This window comes from Canis lupus, chromosome 28, assembly GCF_003254725.2.
Source record: "Canis lupus dingo isolate Sandy chromosome 28, ASM325472v2, whole genome shotgun sequence".
Classification (NCBI taxonomy): Eukaryota; Metazoa; Chordata; class Mammalia; order Carnivora; family Canidae; genus Canis; species Canis lupus.
Window position 1 is genome coordinate 7,670,962 of NC_064270.1, and position 19,693 is coordinate 7,690,654.

At 43.6% G+C, this 19,693-nt stretch overlaps 1 protein-coding gene and 1 long non-coding RNA gene across 6 annotated transcripts in view; one reads left to right on the forward strand and one right to left on the reverse strand.

Moving 5' to 3' along the window:
- The first annotated feature begins 3,570 nt into the window (after positions 1-3,570).
- Positions 3,571-19,371, forward strand: LOC125753947 (uncharacterized). The gene is made up of 2 exons (XR_007406923.1): positions 3,571-4,151; positions 16,959-19,371. It is a non-coding gene; the product is annotated as an uncharacterized LOC125753947 (long non-coding RNA).
- The window catches only part of MYOF (myoferlin), a 142,565-nt gene continuing 135,429 nt past the window's right edge, over positions 12,558-19,693 (reverse strand). For all 5 annotated transcript variants that reach the window (XM_049103616.1, XM_049103615.1, XM_025466545.3 and 2 more), the window contains 5 exons: positions 18,337-18,436; positions 17,029-17,219; positions 15,054-15,163; positions 14,529-14,676; positions 12,558-13,143 (listed from right to left, as the gene is read on the reverse strand). In XM_049103616.1, the coding sequence (XP_048959573.1) occupies positions 13,105-13,143; positions 14,529-14,676; positions 15,054-15,163; positions 17,029-17,219; positions 18,337-18,436 (588 nt within the window). In that variant the 3' untranslated portion in view covers positions 12,558-13,104. The remainder of the gene's footprint in view (positions 13,144-14,528; positions 14,677-15,053; positions 15,164-17,028; positions 17,220-18,336; positions 18,437-19,693) is intronic.

The window sequence follows — 19,693 nt, forward strand, 5'->3', positions numbered from 1 at the left end:
TACCAGCTAACATTTATAGTGGACCTAGCAAATGTTAGGAGCTGTATGAAGATCCTGCTGAGATGTTTTTTATCACCTTTTGGTTTAAGAAATAACTTTGCTTTTTCTGAAGATCTGGTATGTTTTTACCAACCAGCCAAAAAGAGCCATATGATATTTTTCCCTTCACCTTAGCTTCCTGGAGATTCCAAGTCACTTTTTTATAGCTAAGTAAGAGCAACCACATTGACTCTTAGAATTGACGTATGGTTTTTTTTTTTTTTTTTCTTCTCTTACCCTTGTTTTAACCTCAAGAAGACTCTATCTTCTTCTAGGGATTTACTTAAAGAACTAATGAGAAACTCATTCATTCATTCATCCAACCATTCATGTACTCATTCAGCGATGGCAGCTCCATGTCATATACTAGGTTGGGTGAACAGGACAAACATTATCTTGCCTTTCTCATGTTAACAGCTTAATAGACTGGGCAGCCCCAGAATGCAGGCAAAGAACCCGGTGCATGGATGTTTAAAGCAGCATTACTTAAAATAGCAAAGAATTGGAAACAACACATGTCCAATGATAGGGTGTTAGTTCAATTATAGTTGATGTGTATGGTGGAATTTTAAATGGCTGTTATAAATTAGGTTTTTTCCACAATGTGGAAAGGTGTTTAAGAAACATAATTTTAAAAGAGGGAAGAAGAGCAAACTCTAAAATTAGAGACTTGTAAAGGCAAGGGCAGGGAAGTTCTGGGGCTGGGATCCTAATTTTATATTTAAAAAAAGACTAGAAGGAAGTATTACAAAATATTAACAGTAGTTCTCTCATAATCATGACATTATAGATATTTAAATTTTTCATTTTTCTTTTTTTCTTTTTTTCTTTTTTTTTTTTTGCATTTTCTAATGCTTCTATAATGAATATGTGTCAACTTTAAAATCCTAAAAGCAATGAGAAAAAAGGAGGAAATTCCTAGGGGGCGTACTCGGGCCTTCTCGGCTACAGGGTATAGGCGGAAGGGGAAAGCGTCCCTGGGATTTCCCATCTGCAGCCTTCCCTCCAGGATCTCCCTCCAGCGCTGATGTGAGTGCCTGCCCAGGGTCTTCACTACACTCACTGGGAGCCGGTGGGAGCCAGGAGTGGAGGCTCACTGAGGCACACATGGAATTAGTGAGGCTAATTAGGAAGGTCCACTGGTTTTACTCTGGAAGCCCTCCTCTCATTGCCTGAGACAAATGTGGTACAGGATTGATAAACAGAACTGAATGAAAATTACAGTAAAAATGTGGCCGCGTGGGCATAAAGTCAGTCATTAAATAGTTGAATTTAACCCTCAAGTTTTTGATTTCCTAGTTTGATTTCATTAACGAAAGGAGTATATGAAGAAGTAGAATCAGCAGGAGTGGCTCTGGACTCAGATTGTCCAAGTCTCAATCCCGACTCCACCACTAAACTGCTTGATGATCTGGGGCCAATTACTTAACCTCTCTGAACCTTACTCTTATGTAGAAGAGGAGCAACATGTAACTTACCCACTGAATCATTGCAAAGATTAAATAAGAGAATCCATGCAGAGTAGCTGGCGGCTGTGGCTTCTCTGTGGCTCTCCCTGTCCTCCCTGGCTACCCTAAGCTCCATTCCCCACCCTTGCTGTGTGCAAGGGGCCAAACTATGTCAACTCTTGTTTCTCAGGTTACATCTGGCCCTGGGAAGGCCTTTCTGGGAGGCTGAGGGCAGGGGGAATCAAGAGACAGGGCACTCCGCCCTCTCTTGCTCTGCTTTGGGCAGTGATGTTGGCAGTGACTGCATTTCCTCTGAGGCCCCTGTTGCTCTGGGGCAGTGTCCTGCCTCCTCTGTTCCTGTCTTCCTAGGGGTGGTACCTCTACTGAAATCCCTGATGTAGACTCCATTTCCTGACTAGATTCTGACACTTTTTTTTTTTAAGATTTTTTTTTAAGATTTAAAAAACAATTTTTAAGTAATCTCTACACCCAGCATGGGGCTCAAACCCACAACCCCAAGATCAAGACTCACACGCTCCACCTACTAAGCCAACCAGGCGCCTCAGACTCTGACACTTTTCTGACTTTCACTCTGCCTGAGGTTTTGAATGACCATGATGAACAACTTTTACAAGACTTACTGCATGTTTGTTCACAGATCTGCTTCGCCATGAATTGAGTGCCTCAAAGAGCTGTTCTTCATGTTTAACCTCAGCAGACTGCACAATGACCCGATCATTTTGGGAGAAGAAACTTTGAAATTTTTTGAAAAATTACATATTGGCTCCAAAAGAGTATCTTTATAGGACATACTCAATATAATTAATGATTCAATGAATGGGCATTCCTGTATCCACCACCCAGTTGAAAGAAACATTTACCATTATTTTTGAACCCCTCGGGGAACCCCTCCCTGTCCCATCTCCTCCTTCCCTTCCCAAAGATCTCCATCTCCCAAGGCTGTCAACCCTTGGCTTGTTTTTGTAGATCTACTGTGTCTCTGCCCACTTAACAATATGTTTGGTGTCACGTTTTTAAATTGTATATAAAAGAAAGAATGCTGTAGGTATTCTTCCCTGACTTGTTCTCCCACTCAACATTGTTACTGAGCATGTCGGCGTGTGGCTATGATTCATTCCCAATTCATTCATTCAGGGCTTTACAGTGTGCTGTTACAGAACTACACCTCTCCGTGTTATGCAATTGCTGTTAATGGACCTGGAGGTCTCTCCCGGGTTCTGCAATTTCACACATTCTTGTATCATCTTCAGGTGCCCAAGTGTTGATGTTTCTCTTAGGGCACAAACTGAGGAGCGGAGTCACTGCCTCACAGAGCAGGGAATGCCACCGTTAGCAGATAATGCCACATGGTTTTCCACAGTGGTTTCAACCAATTTAGACTCCCACCAGCTGCGTAAAAATGTATGTTGTTCAAACCCTCATAAGTCTGTGGTACCAGACTTTAAATTTTTTACCCATTGGGGGTGGGGGTAGGATAGGATACCTCATTACGGTTTACTTTGTATTTTCCTCCTTATTAATGAGAGTGAGTTTCTTTCCATGTTGGCTGTTCACATGTTCTTTTCTGACAGGTCTGTTTGAAAGCTACTAATTGTACTTCCCTGGAACCTCAGGCGGGTTGTGGCTGACTTGGGGCAGCTGGGGAGGGTGAGGAGGATGCAGGAGGGAGGGAGGAGCTGAAGTCCAGGGTGGAGCAGGGCAGGGGCGTGGCTGTGTTGGGGGAGACCGGGCAAGAGAGCTACCCAGCCTGGGGGCTTCCAGTTGAGGTTTTTGTTTTTCCCCCCACTGTGAAGCATTAACAGAACTTATAATTTGTTAAGAAAAGCTCAAACCATTATTTTTTAATATAAATTTTTCTAATTTGTAAAATGGACACCTAATTCCAAAAAGGCAGTTCGAGCCAAACAAGTCCTATCTGCAGGTGCTGGATTTAGCTCTCAGAAGACCCTTCTGTGATCCTATTTTGGTCATGAGACGGGATTCACCCCGTGGTCAGTCAGCAAGTATTCCTGCCTCTTGGGTCCACCGGAAGTAGGAGAAGAGTCAGGTCCGCTGAGATCAGGGCAGGGTCTGTCTGAAGGACCTCGCATTCTCTGCCCATTGTTTCGCGGTGAGATACGCATAACATAAGCTTAGCGCGCCTCGGTTACGTGTCTCGGTGGCACCAAGCACGTTGGCCTTGCTACGGCGTGATCACCGTTCTCACGGAGCCTTTTCATCTTGCAAAGCTGAAGCCGTCTGCATTAAACAAGAACACCCCCCCACACACAACCCCCGCCGCTGGCAGCCACCAGTCTCCTTCTGTCTTAGGAGTCTGATGCTCTGGGTGCCCAGTGAAGGTGGCATCAGGCGGTATCTGCTCTGTGTCTGGAGTATTTCACCTGGCACCACGTTTCCATTACGTGTCTCAAGCATCATGTGTCCATCACCCAAGCTGCCGCACGTGTCACGAGTTCTTTCCTCGTGAAGGCTGGATGATATTTCGCTGTGCCTGTGCCACGCGTGCTCTACCCATTCACCTTCCGATGGGCACGGGCTGTTGGGCACACTGCCCCTACGCACTCGGCTGTACAAATCGGTTTGAGTCTCTGCTCTCAGTTCTTTGGGGGTATATACACAGAAGTGGAGTTGCTGGGCCATAGGGTAAGTCTGTTGAATATGTTGGGGGGTGGGGGCTGGCTTATTCTTTTAGCATTTTTGCCTGCTTTCTCTACTTAGGAACTTGCAGTTAGAACCTGGGGGCAGGGGCGACCGGGTGGCTCAGTTGGTTAAGCGTCTGCCTTCGGCTCAGGTCGTGATCCCAGGGTCCTGGGACCAAGTCCTGCGTTGGGCTCCGTGCTCAGCGGGGAGCCTGCTTCTCCCCCTCCCTTTGCCTGCTCTTCCCTCTGCTTGTGCATGCTCTCTCTCCCTCTCTCTGTCAAATAAATAAATAAAATCTTAAAACAAAAAAAAGAACTTGGGAAATCATCATTTGGGGTAGCAGTGATCACATCCTTTCTCAGGCTACATTTTTCAAAAGCAGAACATGGACGAAACCCTTGGGCCCATTATCTGTTGGGCTGTTCTTGTCCTGTGGTGATGATGGCGATGATTAAGACACTAACTCAAACACATTGCACGCTCGCTTTGTCGCCAGCACTTCAGCATATTTTAAATAATGTCATGTTCGTAATCATTGCGCGAGGATTATTGTCCCGGCTTTACAGGTGAGGAAACCAAGCCACAGAGAAGTGGAACCATAAACAATGCTGGGACAGACAGGCTCATCTAACTCAGCATTTACTTTCACAAAGGAAGGGAAAGAGGCTGAAGACGGGAGACCCAGAGACACAGCCTTACGCTGTGACCGACCCGGCTGAGCTCACAGGCTTCCAGACGTCTGGAACCCCCAGCCCCACGCCCTCGCCGCCTCGAAGACAGGATTCCATCCATTCATTTCGTTTATCCCGTTGACCCAAGCGAAACCCCTTCTGAGAGGCTGCCGTGCCGCGTCGGGATCCAGCTGGATATTCCTGGTCCTCTTCCTGATAATTACTGGGGCAGGACTAGCTGAAATATGACGGGGAGAGGATTACGGGTTTGGCTGTAGGATTTTGTGAAAACACATGGAAGTAGCACATTAATATTAGTCAAGGGCTGAATGGGCCTTTTTAAGAAGCTGAGATAAACTTTGGCAAAATCAGGTTGCCCGGAGAAGCATTCAATTTACTGGAGTGACTCAAAAAATTATAATTTTTCTTTCCCGTTAAGTTTATTTAGGTAGTAAAAATCTGGAGTGTGTGTTCCCTGCGAAGTTGCGCCCCTGAAGTCCCGAGCTTGCCTATACGCGGGGCGGGCCTGTGTTTTTCATCACGTTCCCTGACTCGTTAGGTCTTGCAGTTAGTCCGTGTTACACGTTTCTCGTGTGTTTTTCTTGAACTTCATGAACTCTGGCATTTCATTTCGGGGATGTATATCCAAGGGAAAAGCAGTGTTCCTTTGATCTTCCTTGGGACACCATTATGTTTAACCTAAGAAAGATTAGGGAGTTGCCATTCAACGCTGAACAAACACAGAAGCGGCTGCGAAGATGGCGGTGCTTAATCTATTTACAACATCCACCCTATTAGGAACTAATTCCACATCGAGTGGACTCCGAAAAGCATTCTTTGGAATGGAATTCTCATCCGCTCTGGGAGGCTACGTGCATATGGTCTGGGCCTCACAAAGAAACCTATTTAGCCTGAAATATTTAAACTGCAGAAGGTTTTCAAACTTTGAAATCACTGTCACTGTTGGTTCCCCATATGGCTGTCGGGTTGTACTTTCTCTGAACTGAACAGCAGTTTCTGGAAAGCACCCTTGCCTTCTACTCGTATTTGTAAGAACATCTGCTCAACAGTGGTGAAACGAGTCAGCTCCAGTCTTTGGACAAACAATCCTCTGAGCCGGGGTGAACTCCGAGGGGCAAAGAGCCGCCACTTGGCCCGCAGCTGGGGAACCAGACTGCTCAGCTCACCCTCCGCTCCCTTTCCAAAATGGCCTTCAGAACCTGATCCACCTTCTAAATAGCTCTTTGAGGCAACACGCAGGTCTAATTGTGACATATATATATATATATATATTTTTTTTTTTTCTAGCCCTAAAATGAGAAGGAAGAACAAAACAAAATCAAATGTTAGCCTGTCCGTATTTGCAGTTCCCTGTCACCCCCAAGACATTGATGGAGATTTATTTTCCTAATGAAGCCTCTGACGGTAATGGTGGCACTTGCTAGAATCAGTTAGGACTAAGTGGTATTTAATTCACAGCGAAGCGACAATCTGACTGGACTGTGATTAGTTCCAGCTTTTAGCTATCATTTATAGGTCACCAGGCGGCTAACAACCTCAAATGAGGGACCATTATCTTTTGACAAGATGAAGCATTTTCTGGGGGGATGGGAGGAGGGGGAGGGGTGCTACCCAGAAAGCCAGCTTAATACTCTCTCTGGGAATTATTTCATTCCTAATAGAGCTCCACAACCACTTACTCAAAGGAACCACGCTAGCGCGTTCCAGTTAGGTCTGCTGAAGGCAAAGGAGGAAAAGACTTTCCTTACAGCCATTCATTTATCTACTCAGCAACTATAGGCAAACTTCATCTTACTGCGTTTCACTTTATTGCACTTCGTGGGTATTGCGTTTTTTACGAACTGCAGGTTTGTGGCAACCTTGAGTCGAGCAAGTCTATTGGCACCATTTTTCCAACTGCATTTGCTCACTTTGTGTAATCGCATTTTGGTAATTTAAAACTTTTTCATTTTTATTATTATATTTCTTATGGTGATTTGTGATCAGCTCTCTTTGATGTTACTACTATAACCGTTTTGGGGTGCCATGAACTGTGCCCATATAAGACAGCAAACTTAATAAATGCATGTGTTCCGATTGCTCCACCGACTGGCTGTTGCCCCATCTCTCTCCCTCTCCTCAGGCCTCCCTGCCCCCTGTGAAATCAGGCCAGTTAATAACCTTACACTGGCTTCCAGGTGGAAGGAAGAGTCAAACATCTCTCATTCCAAATCAACAGCTAGAAAACGATTAAGAATAGTGCAGAGAACATGTTGAAAGCTGAGAGAGGCTGAAGGCTAGGCCTCTCGAGCCAGTTAGCCATGTTGTCAATGCAAAAGAAAAGCTCTTGAAGGAAATTAAAAGTGCTACTCCAGTAAATGCATGATAAGAAAGCAGAGCAGGGCAGCCCGGGTGGCTCAGCGGTTTAGTGCTGCCTTCAGCCCAGGGTGTGATCCTGGAGTCCTGAGATCGAGTCCTACATCGGGCTCCCTGCATGGAGCCTGCTTCTCCCTCTGCCTGTGTCTCTGCCTCTCTCTTTCTCTCTCTCTCTCTCTCTCTCTCTCTTTCTCTGTCTCTCGTGAATAAATAAATGAAATCTTAAAAAAAAAAAATAGAACAGCCTTATTGCTGGTATGGAGAAAGTTCTAGTGGTCTGGATAGAGGAGCCAACCAGTCATAACATTTCCTTAAGCTAAAGCCTAATCCAGAGCAAGGTCCTAATTTTCTTCAACTCTGTGAAGGCTGGGAGAGGTGAAGAACCTGCAAAAGAAAAGTCTGAAGCTAGCAGAGGTTGGATCGTGAGGTTTAAGGAAAGAAGCGAACTCCATAACATAAAAGCAAAGTAGCAAGTGTTGATGTAGAAGTGCAGTGAATTATCCAGAAGATCTAGCTAAGATAACGAAGGTAGCTACACTCAACAGCAGATTTCAGATTTTTCCATGTGGAGGGAATAGTCTTACATTGGAAGAAGTTGACATCTAGGACTTTCATAACTAGAGTGAAGTCAATGCCTGGCCTCAAAGGAGAAGCTGACTCGCTTGGTAGGGGCTAACGCGGCTGGTGACTTAAGTTGAAGTCAATGCCAATTTACTATGCCACAAATCCTAAAGCTTTTAAGAATTATGCTAAACCTACTCTGCCTGTGCTCTATAAATGGAACAACAAAACCTGGATGACATGCACATCTGTTTACATAAGGGTTTACTGAATGTTTTAAGCCTACTGTTGAGACCTACTGCTCAGGAAAATGATTCCTTCAAAAACATCACTGCCCTTTGACAGTAGAGCCGATCACCTAAGAGCTGTGATGGAGATGCATGAGATTAATGCTGTTTTCATGCCTGGTAACACCATATCCATTCTGTAGCCCATAAATCAAGAAGTCATTTCGACTTTCAATTCTTATTATTTAAGAAATACACTTTGTAAAGCTACGGCTGCCATACATAATGATTTCTCTGCTGGATCTGGGCAAAATAAATTGAAAACTTTCCAGAAAGGATTCACCATTTTACATGCCATTAAGTCATAGTTCATGGAAAGAGGTCAAGATAGCAACGTTTATAGGAGTTTGGAAGAAGTTGATTCCAACACTCAGGGATGACTTTGAGGAGTTCAAATCTTCTGTGGAGGAAGTAACTGCAGATGTAGTAGAAAGAGCAAGAGAACTAGAATTGAAAGTAGAGCCTGAAGATGTGACCAAATTGCAGCAATCGTGTGATAACACTGTCAGGGATGAGAAGTTGCTTCTCATGGATGAGCAAAGAAAGCAATTTCTTGAGGTGGAATCTATTCCTGGTGAAGATGCCATGAAGATTGTTTAAATGTCAACAAAAGATTTAGAATATTACACAAACTTAACTGATAAAGCAGAGGCAGAGTTTGAGAGGATTGACTCCAATTTTGAAAGAAGTTCTACCTTGGGTAAAATGCTGTCAAATAGCATTGCATGCTACAGAGAAATCGTTCATGAGAGGAAGACAGTGCAGCAAACTTCATTATTGTCGTATTTTAAGAAACTGCCACAGCCACCCCAACCTTCAGCAGCTACCACCCTGATCATTCAGCAGCAATGAACATCAAGGCGAGACCCTTTGCTCCACCACCAAAAAGATTATGACTCTGAAAGGTCAGATGATGGTTAGCATTTTTTTTAGCAAAGGTATTTTTATTTTTACTTTTTTTAAAAGTAGGGTCCACACCCAGCATGGAGCCCCGTGTAGGGCTTGAACTCATGAAGCTGAGATCAAGACCAGGGCTGAAATCAAGAGTCAGATGCCTAACCGACTGAACTACCCAGATGTCCCAAGCAAAAGTATTTTTAAATTAAGATGTGTACATTAGTGTTTTAGACATAATGCTATTGCATACTTAATAGGTTACAATATGGTGTAAACTTAACTTTTGGATGCACTGGGAAACCAAAACAATTCATTTGACTCACTTTATTGCTGTATTCATCAAGCCTACACTATCTCCAAGGTATGCCTGTGTTCCTCGAGTGAGGCACTGGGCAAGAGTGTATTGCTGGGGTTCCCTGGAAGGAAGGCTGATAATCAACCTGCACACACTGTATGGCAGGTCTAGGTTTTAATAGCCATTCTCCATTTTGATGGGGTGAAGCATCTGTTCTGATTGGCTGGTGTTAGTGCAATACTGATTGTTAAATATTCAAAATAACAATCTTGTCTGGAATAATGCTCTTCTGTGGAACTTACTATTTTTTCTCCAAGAAAATTTCACTTTAAGTGAAATTGTCTCCCTTACATCACAAGTGTCCCCTAAATTAGCTGAAAGCTATAGATCTTCTGTTAATTATAAGGGAGATAATGTGATGTCCTAAGAAAGTAGCAATTTGGGTGTAGGTACGATGGGACTCCAGAGGGTTAGGAGTCTAGCTCATGAATAGCTGTCTGCTCGGAATGAGAGCTAGGAAGACACCTGTCAACCCTATAATGAGGAGGGCCCAGTGGTCCCCAACCTGGAGCAGTCTGAAAGCACTGGAAGAATGCAGATGTCCCTGCCACCACACACACATACTGGCTTCTACACTACTGCCTGAAAGGGAAGAACTGACCTGTTTTCCTTCCTCCTTCACTTTCTTCTTTCTCGGTCTTGAGGAAGTAGAAGGCAGTCTTCTAGTTTGCTTTTCTCCTATTTAGTGAGTCTTGGGAAAGAATCTCCTTTTATCTGCTTTTGGAACTAGGACATCAGATTTTTACCAGTCTGATGTAATACCGAAAGCTTCTAAGTGTTGAATACCCGCCAGGCCTCAGATATGTCGAGGTGCTTTACATAAACGATTCCATTCCGTCCTCACCTTAACTCAGTGACGGAAGCTTTATTGTTCCCAGGTTGCAGATGAGTCTGAGACATGACCAAGATACAGATCCAGGCCGGCTGCCCTGGGGCACCCTGGGGTGATCTTACAGCTGTTACCTCTGTCCTAAAGGAGCTTACAGCCAGTCGCAAAAACAAGCCACACCTCTATAGCTACAAGGTGAAGCTATAACAAAGCATGGCAACATTTGTCAAACTTGATCTCTTCGTTTTAGGGAAAGAAAAATTGTCATGAGCCTCCAATGTTGATTTATTTTTATAAATTACTGAAATATGCACAAATATAAGTCTTGCATAAACTCCTTACACTGCTAATATTTTAGTGCATCTCTTTATGGGCACACATGTATTCTGGGACTTATTTTATATACATTTGTATTATGATTTTTTTGGTTGTGTCTCACATATCAGCATTTTCCGATGTCAGTAACACAATTTTAAAAATTGATATATTTTCATCCTTGCACTGATATAGGGATTTTACCATATATTCAACCATTTCCTTATATTTGGGCATTTAGATTGTTTCTGATTTGTACCATTATAAGACATATCGTCACATACATTTTTGTACATGAACCTTTGGCTGCCTTTCTGATCATTTCCTTGGAGTTAATACTCAGGAGTAAAAGTACTGGGTCAAAGGGCACAAACATTTTTAAGGCTTTTAACATTTCTCTCCAGGAAGGTTGTACTAGTACATTTGCATCTGATACTGAAAGATCACTTTGGGGCCTAAGAGGTATTGGCCAGAACTTCAAGGGTAGGCAGAGCTTCTACCAGTGCAGGTTGGCGGAGGCATTCGGCTGGGAGAAGACCTGCCCAGGCTCAGGGAGGAGAGTACAAGGTGCCTCGGGGAAATGGCAAGCCATTTGATTTTTTTAAAAATTAAATTTGCCAACATATAATAAACACCCAGTGCTCATCCCTTCAAGTGCCCTCCTTAGTGCCCGTCACCCAGTTACCCCATCCCCTCACCCACCTCCCCTTCTGCAACCCTTTGTTTGTTTCCCAGAGTTATGAGCCTCTCATGGTTTGTCTCCCTCTCTAATTTTTCCCACTCAGTTTCCCCCCTTTCCCTTATAATCCCTTTCACTATTTCTTACATTCCACATATGAGTGAAACAATATGATGGTGGTCTTTTTCTCTGATTGACTTACTTCATTCAGCATAATACCATCCAGTTCCATCCATGTTGAAGCAAATGGTAGGTTTTCATCTCTTCTGATGGCTGAGTAATCTTCCATTGTATACATAGACCACATCTTCTTTATCCATTCATCTGTCGATGGACATCTCGGCTCCTCCCACAGTTTGGCTATTGTGGACATTGCTGCTCTAAACATTGTGGTGCAGGTGTCCTGGCGTTTCACTACATCAGTATCTTTGAGGTAAATACCCCGTAGGAGCATTCTGATTTAGTTAGTGCTGTTTGTCTCAACACACTTAGAATATTAACATTTGGGGAAGGACATAAAATGTTCAAAATGTGAAACAACTTGGCAATAATGCTAATAAGACAGTCACCATTGTGATATAATGTCTAAATGTCCAAAAGCAACACCATTATTGTACCATATCTTGCTCCCCCGGGGTTCTTAGAAATGAACTGTTTGTTGATTTCACCATGGAATCCTATAGCATCAGGACAGTGTTCTAGAAGGTGCTCTGTGTCTGATGTCGGCATGAAGCCACACTGGTTGCTCCTGTCATACATTTACTTGACCATTCAGTTCCATGCCCCTCTTGACAGTGTTCCCATCGGTGGTATAGTGTTGTGGTTAAGAAGTTATGAAGGGGGATCCCTGGGTGGCGCAGCGGTTTGGCGCCTGCCTTTGGCCCAGGGTGTGATCCTGGAGACCCGGGATCGAATCCCACGTCGGGCTCCCGGTGCATGGAGCCTGCTTCTCCCTCTGCCTGTGTCTCTGCCTCTCTCTCTCTCTCTCTCTCTCTCTGTGACTATCATAAATAAATAAAAATTTAAAAAAAAAGAAGTTATGAAGGAAAGAACCCAGACTGCCTGGGTTCTAATTCCAGCTCTACCATTTATTGATTGTGTGGCCTTATGCAAGTTACCTTTGTGCCTCAAATTCTTCAACTGTAAAATGGGGTTGCTGTTATGTACCTTTATAGGATTATCTTGAGGATTAAATGAGTTAATACACATAAAGCATTTGTAACAATGTGGTGTACAGAATAAGTACGTTTAATAAGCATGAGCTTTTATTATTATTATTATATTAGCCTCAGTTTGGCCCCCTGGCTAAGATTTGGTAGCACACATATAAAAGGTTTATGGCCAAGTGGTATGCGGTGGCTTTCCATCCACAGAAACCCAGAGGACTAGAAACTGCCTCCTTCCCAACTCAGCCCATAGCTACAATAAACAGCTACATGTCAAAGTTGAAATGTTTTTATTTGGGTTCATCACAAAGATTGAATAGAGTCTCATGACATTCATCCATATAAAATACCGTAAAAATAGTTGTAGGCATAAATAAGAATTACTCTAACTTATTCTTTTTTTTTTTACTCTAACTTATTCTATTTTATAATGCACAGTCATTTTTGTTGATTACAAATAAGAAGTATATGAAGATACAGAAATTTTCTAATTTGATTTCAGCAGTTTCTAAAAATTGAATTAAAAAATTAAGGACCCATAAAAAGATGCTTTTTAAATGGAACCAGCCACCTTGAAAAATATCCTGAAAAACATGGTTAAAACTTCGTAATATTTCAACAGATAACAAAACACAAATGTTGCTCATTGGCCTGACTTTCCAGGACCTAGACCCTCCAGTAGCTGCTGGCCTCAATGAAGTAACATAACAAGCCACCGGGATGTAGTGTCAGACACGAACAAAATCACTCTTGGTCCCATCCATAAACAGAGACAGAATCCCTCATTGCTGGATGTCTTGCAACGAAGCTTTTGCTTTCACTATGCATTTGGCCTCACAATCTTCATTGACAAATAATTCTGAAGAGAAAACAGAAAGAATGTTAAAAAAAATAATATTGAAGTTCAGTTTTTCTAGCATCAACACTACTGACATTTAGAACTACATTTTCTTTTTAATTTTTTTTTTTAGAACTACATTTTTATTGCTGGGGACTGTTCCATGAACCTCAGGGTATGCAGCATTCCTGGCCTGCACCCCTCAGGTGTGACAATTAAAATGTCTCCAGGAACTGCCAACCACCCTCACGAAAGCAAAACTGCCCCCAGTTGAGAATCACTGGTTTAGATCAATAGAATCTAAATCAGTAAAAAGGAATTACTGTGAGTTTTTTTTTAAGTGATCAAGACAGATTGGACTCTTGACAAGTCGAAGCTGGCGTGTTTGTGCATCGACAACCAAAGTATTATACTGGAGATAAATAGAAACCCTACATCTCTGCTGTTATAGTTGTGACTATGTTACCCTACACCAAAACATCTGTATTATTACCAATACAAATCAAAGTAAGTCTTTAAATGCCTAGGCTGTCCCTTCTCCACTTGGCAAAATGGACTTCACCTCCTTGGTGAAACCATCCTCAGCAATGGGATCCTATGCTCATCTGTTCATCTCTCCATAAAAGTTTGCCTTTCCTAGCAATTTACCTATCCATATGCCTGCTTTTCCCTAGGCCCTGAACTGCTGGTGGGCAGAAATCATACCTTGGTGATCTCAACATCCCAATTCCTAGCCTGTAGCAGATGCTCAATAAATCCCTTGAATGAAAGTAGGACTTCTAGGCACACCAGCAAACCTCCTGTCTAGACTCCCATCTATGACTGAGGTGACTGAGGAAAATTGGGGGAGAAGTTATGTGATGCAGGCCTTAAAGAACAAATAAGGTTTTGATAGACTCTGGTAAGGGAACAGCATTGGCACAGGCATCCTGGAAGGTAAGGATACCTGCAGGGGGTTGGGAAGGGACTAGCTAGTTGGGGTAAAGTTCAGGGTTAATGTAGATCTATACTGGGCCCAGATGCAGGGATCTGTGAATGCTAGGGTTAAGGAGTTAGCTTGCAGGATGGTTTGGGACAAGAACGTGTGAAGGCAGGAAGATCAGTCAGAAATGTTGGCTGTTGTCCTGACATACATTGCTAAAGGTCTGAGGGATTTCTCCTAGAATTCCTGATACCAACATGTTTTTCAAACCAAGAAGTTCTGCCCATAATTCATACAACCCTAAGAATGTCATTCTCACCACAACACACATTACTTTCAATTTTCCACAGGCTGAGGGCTGCAATACCACAACTGCTAAGTAGGTCCATCTATTGAGTGGCAGGCAACCAAGGCAAGAACCACATTGGATGACTGACCATAATTCACACACAAAAAGCCAAGACATGAGGCCAAGCACTCATACCGGTAAGGAGTACAGGAGCACGGCCACAAAGAGCAGCAGGATCAGTAGGATCAGCAGGCCAATGATCACCCACTTAAATCGGCGCCACACAATGAACTTCATGGTCTTACATGGGTTGGTGAACCAGAGGAAGGAGGTTTCTGGTCGGCTGCATTGCAAAGAAATGGTTTTACCTACCCAAGTCGGGTGGGACAGATATTTTACTTCAGACCCTGATACAGTTTAAAGAATAATTAATAACATTGAAAAAGTCAGGAAAAGGTATTATTCCTCATCATTGGCTGAGAAAGATTCTATAACATGTTATGGCCTCTAAAGATGTTAAAAATACTCTGGACTTCAGTTATGTGGGGAAAGAGAAAGGTTAAAATGAAGCCGGATCACCAAGCTCACCATCCCCCACTCCCCTCAAGTGCAAGATTAAGACACCACTGAATCCATTCCATTAAGCTCATTGGAAGGGGGGCTTTCAGACTGCAGGTGTTTGGGGATCAGACATTGTGGAGAACAAAGAGGGCCTCTCACTTTGGTGGGTCCAGCTTGGGGTTCATGTTGGGTTCATCCCGTCCCTTCCCGGCTGGCCTCTCGTCTGCCTCCTTCTCATTGAGGATTTCCAACGTCATCTCCACTTTCCCCTTCAGTAAAGCAGAACAGGTTAAACACATGACATCACGTTTCACAAATATTTTCACTTCAACCCAAGGAGTATTCCCTGAGCAATGATTTTTATTCTTGTAAAACAATCTTTAGATTGCCTTAAATTTTCCTCAAGAGATTTCATCGCATTTCCTTTTCCATGTGTTTCTGAACCAACCCCTTGTGGGAAACTGAGAGGACAAATTGCTTTCCCTCCCCTTGCTCCCTGCTTTTCATTCCCTGTACCCCATCCTCTAACTTTCTCATATCCATCTCCTTGCCTTCTCACACACTGTCCTTTGTAACTTTATTTGGGCCAGGTTAGCCTAAATCCTGCTAAGAACAGAATGTAACACTGATTGAGCATTAACTGTAGGCTCTGAGAGACTCTCCATGGCTTCCTGCTTACCCATGGTTGCCCCGCTGTATGGAGAAGGGAGGGCACGTCATGGGTACTCGATGTATACTACCTGAATACACGAATGAATGAGTGAATGAATGAATGCTGCCTCCATGTTCATACAGGTGTCCTAAGTGGACACCTTTTAAGCTTTCTATGTGGGTAATCTCATGTGATGCTCACAGCAACCCTATAAAGCAGGTATTGCTATGACCCTTATATGTGCTTGAGGACGCTGAAGCCAAAAGAGGTCTAGAAAGTTGCCCACTTTTATGGCCAGGCTTGAAAATGGACTTTCTAGGACTCTGGAATCCCCACTAGGTCACCAACATTCTGAGAACCCCAACTCAGAGAATCGATTTTATGATGGAGCCATATGACTCCTATGCTGACAAGTCAGACAAAACATGGTATCTGACTGACAAGTTGCTACATCTCTCCAAGCCTGTTTTTGGGGTTTGTTTTTGTTCTACTTAGTTCAGTAGTAGTTTTATTTATTTTTTAAATAAAAAAACTAAAAAACATTTTTTTAAAAAACTGAAGTAGAGTTGACATAAAATGTTATATCCCAGCCTGTTTCTTGAATCTACAAAATGGAGCTAATGTCTAGTCTGGAATTGTCAGTAGAACTAAACAAGATTATGTGTAAACTACTCTATAGTGGTAGAAAACAGAGAAGTGGTTTCCTGGGCTAGGAGTAGAGGCTAATAGTAGAGTGCAAAGGGCACAAGGAAATTTCTAGAGCAATGGGAATGTTCTGGATCTTGATGCTGGTGGTGGTTTTAGGGGTGTTTATATCAGTCAAAACTCATGGAATTGTGCACTATAAATGGGTGCAGTTTATACCTCAAAGTCGTTTTCAAAAACAAGATTATGAACATGAGGCACTTAGCATGTTCCCCAGCTCCTAATCAATGATCTAGAATGTTAGCTGTTATTAATAGCAATAATACATGATGAATGAGGTAGTCTTCTGTGACATGGCATGGTGACCCAGACTTCTGCTTTTCTATCATGATTTATCTGGGAATTCTCCAAACTTGCTTGTAAGTTTCAGCCTTCTTGTCCAGTGGGTGTCAAGACTCCCTGCTTCCTCCACCTTTTTAAATTTATTTTTTTAAACAAGAAGAGTTTGAGTTTGAAGTTCCTTTTCCTGTACTGAATTGTACTGAAAGCTCAGGATAAATTAGCCTTCCTGGTGAAAGAGGGTCCTCAAGAAGCAGAGTGTAGTCACTCGGACTACCAGCTTTTCCACCATTCCAATCCCTCCACCTTACACACAGCTCCAAACATGGTCATGGCATCTGCCACCTTCTCTTGTAATCCCAGTTACAAACCATTCTTGTAACTTAAGGTCTTACCAATGTAACACTTCCTTATCTTATCTGTCATAGATCCATTGAGAGAGGGTAGAGCCTAATTGACAAAAGGAATGAATGACCCAGGACTGGGGAATACTCATACAGCCATCACGCGGGAGCCATCTTTATCTGCGTAGCACGGCCACCAGCCTTTCATGGACTTCTGCTCAAACAGTGAGGCAGTTTTTGCTTTAAGGGGGTTCATGGCTTTGAGGTCTGGAATCATATCCAAACTGCATTTCTCTGATGATTTTGCTGGAATGATGGTGTGATGCAAATCAAGTTCCAGGAAACCTAGCCAAGGAAATAATTAGACCTGAATAAGTTTCAATGGATCAGTGGTTGTTCACAAGTGAACAGAATGTTCTTGTCAGAGGAGAGGCAGACAGTGATTCTGAGCAGGTGATGGGTGAGTTAGAGGAAGAGATCCTGGTAGACATTTAAAATTCCTTCCAGATAGGATGGAAAGTGGTAGAAGAAATATCTGTCCCCTGCTCTGTGTCTCACAGAGGATAACATGGTTTATTTCTCAAAGATACCAGCATGAACAGGGCTCTTCTACAAGCTCAAAAGAATTAAACTTCTACAGACTAGATGCCCGCTGAATGCAGATTTGGACTGTGTTCCTAATGGTCTCAGGCTACCCCGAACAGAGGCACTTTGAGCACTCAGGCTACTTGTGTGGTTTAGGAGTCATATCTCACTGAGGATGAACATTGAAGTTTTACTTTCAACTGAGGAGGTGGTAAGCTGATGAGGGGGTTTGGGGAAGAGCCAAAGAACCCCAGGGAATGAAGGCAAAGGCCTGCATTTAAAGAATGTGAGGGAAAAACAGAGCAGGCCAGTGAGACAGACCCAGGGCCTGGGAGAGGAGAATTCGGAAGAGCATTATGTTATTGTGGTGATGGTGGTGGGGCATGCGTACCAAGAAAGGGAAGAGTCCAAGGTGGGGGGTGTTTAACTAGTGCCTTTAACCACAGAGGAGGATGGACTCGGGGAGAAGGGAAGAACAATGGCTGGTGACATTAGGGGATTGAAAGCAGTCAGAGGAGGGGGTTGAGGAAGCCAAATCTGATGTGCTGAGGAGGCAGAGTGGGCAGTCTGAACTGGAGGCAGGGCTGCAGCATTCCCTTGTGAAAACAGAATTCTAGTGTTCACTGTAGGACAGGAGCTGGCCTTTAAGGTGGGTGAGGGCCACAGAAAAGGGGGACGTTCGCCACGCCAAATTCTCAGAGGACTTGAGAGTAAACAGGCAAGGCCGCACTGTCCAGGGGGCTTCCAGCAGAGGGTGTGCCCCAACCCTTAATTACCCATGGTATTGGAGATTAAAATCATTGATTCCAAATTTTAATTGATTTCACTAATTCCAAGTAGAGTTTCATAGAGAAAAGTATCCAAATGTAAGCCCTACCCAAATAGTCATCCAGAGAAAACTTGTCATTATCCCATATCTGAATGATCAGTCTGGGTGGGACCCGAAATTCAGTTTGGTCAATACTCCAGAAATGCTCCTAAAATGACAAGAGAAACAAAAAAACCAAATGACACTGAGTACTGGACTCTGAAACTTTCCCCTTGGGTCCCCTTGAAACCCCAGCATCAGGGCATGGGGACTTTGTTCTCCTTGGCACCCCACCTTCAACACCCCCTCCCCTTGCCCTCAACCCTCCAGCCCATGGTATGGAGCCCATGGTATGGAGCCAGGCTCCTCAGGAAATCTCAAGGCCACCAGCTGGGTGACAAAAAAGTTGTCCCAGGCAATTCCCAAACAGAAGGTTTCCTGTCTGTTGTGTTCCTATCACTGTGACTCCCTGCTGCTACTCCTGGGGTTTGGGGTGTGATTGTATCTGTGCCGTCCCCCACCCTGCCCCCGGCCCAGACCACTATGGCCAGCTCAGACTAGCCTCCCAAAGCCAGGCTGTTTTAGGCCAGCCTACAATATCACCTGCTGGGGTGTCACATTTGCTCAGTGACCTTCCACCCACCCAACATGGACATCTGAGCACAGTCATTTCACATAGGGGTGAGGAGACTGGGGTTCAGCTTTCATTCTTCTATCAGCACAGATTTAAAATGTCCTGATATTTTTGGCTTTTGAAAATATTGCTGTGTTTTACATGCTATAATCAACCAAGATCCCCAGATTCCTCATTCTAAAGTTAGGTGGAGGGAGGATTGAGTGAGGATCCTCCAGGTTCTCCCCTCTGGTCTCTGCCTCTGCCTGAACAACATTCGCCAAACATAATAACCTCTCCACAGCCTAATTACACCTACATTCCTCAGGCCTCAGCAGAATGAGATTCCCCCAGGGTTTCATGCATTCGAAGAAATATTGTTGGGTTGTTTCTAGTTTTTCTTTCCTTTTTTTTTTTTTTTTCTTTCTTTCAGGTGGGTGAGAGTCAGAGGGAGAAAGAGAGAGAGAGAATCTTTTTTTTTTTTTTTTTTTGAGAGAGAGAGAGAGAGAATCTTAAGCAGCCTCTTTCCCCAGAGCAAGCCCAACTTGGGACTCGATCTCACAACCCTGAGCCAAAATCAAGAGTCAAAAGCTTAACTGACTGAGCCACCGAGATGCCCCTGTTTCATGTTTTTCAAATGATGTTTCAGGAATGTTGCCCTTTGCAGGACTCAGGGGCCCTGGCTCTTAGGGGCTAGGAAGCCCATTTGGCTATTGCCTGGCCCCACTGACCATCCTGTGTGGGGTCATGCTCAGGTGGCACTCAGGGCATGGAGAGGTCCAACACTGGATGCGGGTAAGTAGGAAAGGCCTA